This window comes from Abrus precatorius, unplaced genomic scaffold, assembly GCF_003935025.1.
Source record: "Abrus precatorius isolate BTA unplaced genomic scaffold, Abrus_2018 Scaffold3, whole genome shotgun sequence".
Classification (NCBI taxonomy): Eukaryota; Viridiplantae; Streptophyta; class Magnoliopsida; order Fabales; family Fabaceae; genus Abrus; species Abrus precatorius.
This window is the reverse complement of record NW_020874373.1, coordinates 36,056,190-36,062,281: the sequence shown is the minus strand read 5'-3', so window position 1 is coordinate 36,062,281 and position 6,092 is coordinate 36,056,190. Positions and strand designations below refer to the sequence as shown.

General features: G+C 35.0%; 1 protein-coding gene across 1 annotated transcript; it reads right to left on the bottom strand.

Moving 5' to 3' along the window:
* Window positions 1-209: 209 nt before the first annotated feature.
* On the bottom strand, window positions 210-1,592 carry LOC113863576 (LOB domain-containing protein 40-like). The gene is made up of 2 exons (XM_027497208.1): window positions 1,235-1,592; window positions 210-1,143 (listed from the first exon to the last, which is right to left on the bottom strand). The coding sequence occupies exons 1-2, from the start codon at window positions 1,422-1,424 to the stop codon at window positions 416-418; spliced, it is 918 nt and encodes a 305-aa protein (XP_027353009.1). The 5' UTR covers window positions 1,425-1,592; the 3' UTR covers window positions 210-415.
* Between the last annotated feature and the right edge of the window lie 4,500 nt (window positions 1,593-6,092).

The window sequence follows — 6,092 nt, the reverse complement described above, 5'->3', positions numbered from 1 at the left end:
CATCTTCTCGAAAACCACTATATATGTGAGCACCCTTTCTTTCATAATTTTACCAAAATTTACTACTTCTCTTTTCAAAATTCCAATTACTGTAATGAATATTCCATAATATTACATTTCCATTATGTCCATATTGTTATTTTATCATTCTGAGGTGAGTACTCAAAAGCTTAATGCCAACCAGTAATTTTGAAATTGAGAAGCACATGCCAACAAAGATGAAATGTTATTTTTTGATGGAGCTACCATTCATGTCTGTAGTTTGTACAGCACCGCATTCACAACCGACAAAGAAAGAGGGGGTTAATAACCCAAAATACGAAAATAAAAAAGGTAAAAAGTAACATTCTGATCTCTTGTACAAAAGAAAACAGAGAAAGCCGAAAGAGTCAAAATTGAGGCGAGAAAGAGTCCCTCAAGGCGTGTATTCAAGGCCAAGTTCCATCTTGCACGACCCACTACAATCCTTCAACTCAATCCTTCTCTTCTTCACAGGAACCACAAGCGAGGCCGGTTCAAACCCAAGCGTTAGCTCCAGACCCACGTGATCACCACCCTCTTCGGTTCGATCAACCCGCTTCGGGTTAGACTCCGGTTCATCTCGAAAGAGGATCGAAGTCTCCGCCGTCTCCACCGACACCATGCTCTCGCTCTCTTTGCTCTCATTCGCCGCCTCCGATTGGTGGCTAAGCGACGACTCGTGACTCCCACACCGGTTCAGCCCCTCGGTCCACTGCTCCGGCTCGCGTGCAGAACCCGGTTCTCCCGAACCCAATTCGGTTCCCTTAGTAGTAGTAGTAGTAGTAGTAGTAGTATCATTGTTGGTGGTGTTTTCGTTGGTGGGTTTTGGCTTGGGGAGGGGTCGCTTAACGCGGGAACGAGTCTTGACTCGCTGCTGGGTTTCGTTTGACGCGGCCGAGTTCTCGTCTTTAGACACGTGGCGTATGTCGTAGGCCTTGAGAGGTGGGCCCCGCCCGTTAGCGGCGGCTTCGGAAGTGATCGGCGTAATTGGCGCTCCTTTTAAGACAGCTTCCACGGCGGCTTGACAGAGCTGCCAACTCCCCGACCATAACAGACCAACGGACCCGTAAATCGGGTTCACTATCCGACCGCATGCCTCGTACAACAACGAACGAAAAATCGCTGCAAGTAGAAAAAGCAAAACTAAACGTTAGTAACTTTATTCTTTTCTGTTTGGTTCCCGAGAAAAGGGGAAGGGAAAACGATGGAAAACCTGGTCGAAGATGCTCTGGGCCTGCGTTGACGAGGTTCATGAGGCCGGCACGACCATAGAACTTGGCAAGGAAAACGGTAGCATTGGCTTGGGATTCAGGGCTCTTGATCCACTGCAAACAGGGTCTGATGCTGCAATTCTCGCTGCAACCTTTTCTCAGCACCCGGCATCCATTGCAACTCATGCGCATTTTTGTGACGAATTGTTGAAAACCCAATTGAGAACAGAAGAGAGAGGAGAACTTGATGGCGATTCGAAAAGGGAGCGAGAGAAGAAGAGTGTGATCATAGAATTGTGGGTAAGAAGGGTATATATTTGTTGGGGGAGAGAGAGAGTGGAGTTTTCAATTTTCAATTTTCAGGTACTGGGTTGTGGGGAACGCAGCTGTTTCTGAAGAATTGTTTTATAGTACTAGTACTATAATAACAACACACAGACATAAACCGCGGTTTCCACATTCAAGGAGGTTGAGGTTCGAGGAAGTAAACAGCCACTTTTGTTAATCAAAGTCCACTTTCACATGAGGCGCGTGGGATCAACTCCCAATCATAGGGACACTCATCCCTTTGTCATTGGGACGTAGCTGACGTGGGCACCCCTCCAAAGCCCATCTAGAATTTGTTGGCTTTATTACGGAATCTGCCACTGAGAAAAGGAAAAGAGTGATGGTGGGTGGAACATGCAAATGGGTACAAAAATTGAGGAAGGAAGAATGAGGCGCGTGGCGGGCACGGTCAGGTGACAGAGTGCGGTCGAATCGCCACATATTGTGGAATAAGGATCCACTGTCTCTCTGCGCATAGCGGTTTTGGAATGAAAAATTAAAAAACATAGAAATGGGAAAAGCTCCTGGTTTTCGGGAATTGGATGGAAAGCGGTTTTGGAGCAAAACCGGAGACTGGTTTCCGGTTTTGTGGTTCTGACTGTGGGCGCATGAGAGAGGAAAGTATTAAAGCCAATGGTTTTGGATGGAGACGGTGTCTCTCTCTCTCTCTGGGCTCTTCCATTTGGTTCTAATCAACTACTCCCAAACCAAATTACGTATCAATATCTCTAATTATTTTATTAATTACAATTACAATGATAAACATTGTTTACTTCTACAACACTAATCCATATCCCCATTTTCCCAAATTAACACCATTCCACTTTTCCTAAACATTTTCCTAATCCAATGCCACTTTTTTGCCTTCTTCTTTAATTATTATTATTCAATTCTTTAATAATGGTATATCTTCCTTTGCTTTTTTTATGAAAATTAGTATTACTGATTTCAAAAATTAATTTTAAGCATTAAAAAATAATAATACTTTTTTATGTTAAATATATAACGATATTATTTTGAAATTTTATGATATGATGTTAAGACCGATATGAAAAACAGTTTAAAACAACCTAATGGATTCAGTTCACGGAGACATTGAGGAAAAAAATTAACCTAAAAGTTATGTGAAAATTATTATAATAAATTAATTAGGTTGGCTATCATATTAAAATTAAAAGCACAGCTAAACCTAATTATAGATATTTGAGGTAGATTTTATGCTTTCAAGATTCATGCTTATAAATTAGAAAACTTTTAAACAACAGATTATGTTTAGTCAAAACATGTTAAAAGTAAAATTATCTCTAAAGTTTTTTTTTCTAAATTGAAAGTCTTTTTCTTTATAAATTAACTTTAAAATTAAATCTTACATTGATTTTCTCTATAAAATTCTTTGATGCTTAAGTTTGATTTTAAAATTGGAATAATATAATAAAATTAAAATAATGAACACTCACTCAAACTCATTCCGTCGGCTGTGAAATTAATATATGATAACTAGTTTAGATATTCTGTGTTAGCTTATACCACAACGCGCACAGTTTAAAAGCAATTCTAATATTCTATCATTCCACAATCAGCAACACCAACATCGTTCACAGTGATGGCAGCTGGTGGGGTGTGAAAATTAGGAAACTCACTTTTCTTTTTAATTTAAGATTAAACATCTAACATGTCGAATATTACAAGATTAATCATATTCGAATAACTTCATATTTGAATTGAATCAATCAATTCATAGGAAAAAAAGCCACTTGTATCTTATAAAAAATTTAGACTGTATTCTTAGTTTGCAACATCTTTGACATTATTTAATTACTCACATGTTTGAACATTATGAAGTTAATATGTGAACAAATTTTAATAAACAAGTTGCAAACTGAATGGGAGACTGTTAATTGTTTGGAAGAAATTAAAGGAAAGTGACTTTGTTTAGAAGACATTCGTTTTGCTTAATATTGCAAACAACACATGGGACTGAGATGTGAGCTGTTCCCAAACTTAGACCAAGTTTCTTATTCTTTGTCAAGCTTCAATGGCATCCTAGGCTTGCTCAATTAGCCAGAGGGGGTCAATATTGTATAAATAAAATTAAAGAAAACATTGCATCGAGTCTTGGAATTATTTTTAAATAATTAGAAATATTTATTACATAAAAAACATGAAAACATAATAGATGTTTTCTAAGAAAGTTAAACTTAACTATATATGCTAAAATGTGGAAACTTTGAGACTATTCTGCCCATTCTAAAAACTAAAAAACCAAACACCAGCCAGAGTTAAATTCTACCCTTTTTTATAATAAGAGACAATTACATTGAAATTAATGTATTAATGAAAATGTTAGAAAACTTATTCAAAAAATAAATTATTGTGAAATGGATAACGAGCATGATTAATTGGAGAAATATATCTATCCCAACTACCCAAGACAAATTTTTCCACACCTTTCATACATACACTCGTGACTATGTATCTTAGTAGCAAAATTTAATCTTAAAATGCAATCGAGTGATGTACATGAATCAATCTTTGATTATGACCGATCATGATAGCTGATTTGGATTATAATATAAGAATAATCCTCCTCAAACACTGATCATTGATAAGCATTCACCAGCACAGCTCGTTCTAGCACAGATAATTAAATGTTCACATATTATCAGCACAAATTCATAACATATATTTTAATAGTTTTTTTATTTATATAGTGATAAAAAAAAATAGCATTTTCAGTGTCTCTTTCATTTATAATAAAAAGAAGGTAGTGGAGGCAAGTTGCATGAGCATGCAAAAGCATCCAAGCTAGGGGAAGGAAAAGCCCGATTTGCATACGCCTTGTCCAACTCACATTCTGACTATCTGTCACGTTAGTGTGAGGCCATTCCCTTCAGCCGCCACGTTTAGCTCTCCACGACACATTGCCATGCACCCACTCATACCATTTTTTGCTTTAAAATAATTAACTTCATTAGATTTTTATAAAATATATAAACATAGATCAGTTTTAATAATTATAAAAAAAATTCAATTTATTTCTGTATTCAAATGTTGATATATGTATATGAGTAGGGAAAACAAAGTCCTAATCAAGAGGGAGACAAAAGAGCAATTATCTTTAAAGAGTTATGGAGATTGGAAAGGGAAAAGAAAATGTGATTAGTGATAAGATGAAAAGGTGAAAGAAGAAAGAGAAGATAAGGATGAGAAGAAAAAGTAGGCGAAAACCACAGAAAAATGAGAAATAGTTGGGAAAGTGGGACAGCTATGGCCTCCAGAATTTGAGGAGAATAAGAAGTAATAACACAGTTTTGCCAAACTATGCTATGTGCCTGTGGGCGCCTTATAGTCCCAACCTACCACGCCAATATAATTTAATATGAAGTTTTATTTTTGTTCCTTAGTTTTACATTAATTTATACAAATTAAAAAATCCCTTTGCATTAATTATATTGGAATTAACTGATGAAAAAATTATAAAAAAAAAGAAGGAGATGAGAGTGGTAAATGTGTGGTTGATGGGAGCAGTGAAGCAGAGCGCGTGGGATGTCAGAATGGCGGCCATTAAAAAATGAAAATCTGTTTGCCAATTTATTTGGAATCTCATAATATCTTCTTTAGCTCCTGGTTTTTGGGAACTCTCTTTCAATTAAATTAACTTAATTAATTGTTATTAAGTTGTTAACACTGGTTTTCTCAAAAACCAATGACTGGTTTCTGGTTTGGATTCGGTCCTATGGGCTGACAAATTTTCTGTGGTTCCCACCGCCCAATTTTCAGTTCATGTTCATTGAATTGAATGCTTGATTAATGGGAAAATCTTGATAACTGATATCCACTTATTAATTAGCCTTTTAGCAGTGGAATGGACTAGTTGCTGACCAACTCTATCTCTCTATTCAACTCCTATTTGCTGAAGATTTAAATCCTCTAAACACCCATAAACTATTGCATTTAAATGCTTTCATCCATGCCAATTCTTTTATTTTCCTAATTACATAAATTCAACTTCGAATTCATTATTGCCACTTATGCTTTTAATTACCTTGTAAGTGTTTTAATTAATTAATATTATTATAACAAGCTAGCATTATTTGACAAAAATACTTCTATTAAAACAAGAATTTAAAGATGATGTCATATACCCAAACTGATAATAATCTTTTATTGAAAAATACAATTTTTGAGATATTTTTATATTTATTAATATTATCTTAAATAAAAAAATTTGTCCTAGTAATTGTCAAATAAAATGAAAGAAAAGTAATAAATAATAAGTCTCATTTACTTCATTTTTCAAATAATTGTCAATTTGTTTTGTTTTATAATTTATAATATCAATAAATATTTATTATTATTTTCTAATTTTATTTTGTTATATAGGCTCAGAAGAAGAGAATGCTAGCCAATATCTACTCGTTGCAAAGCCATTTTACATGTTAATTAATATTACAATGCTAAGAATAAATAGTTATATACTTTTTTTTTCCTTTTACGTTTGATCTATATAACATTTTAACAATGTTCAAAATT

Coding starts and splice junctions, on each gene's coding strand:
- LOC113863576 (XM_027497208.1), bottom strand. CDS start 1,424: ATGCGCATGAGTTGCAATGGATGCCGGGTGCTGAGAAAAGGTTGCAGC. Junction 1,144..1,234: donor CCCAGAGCATCTTCGACCAG/GTTTTCCATCGT, acceptor TTCTACTTGCAG/CGATTTTTCGTTCGTTGTTG.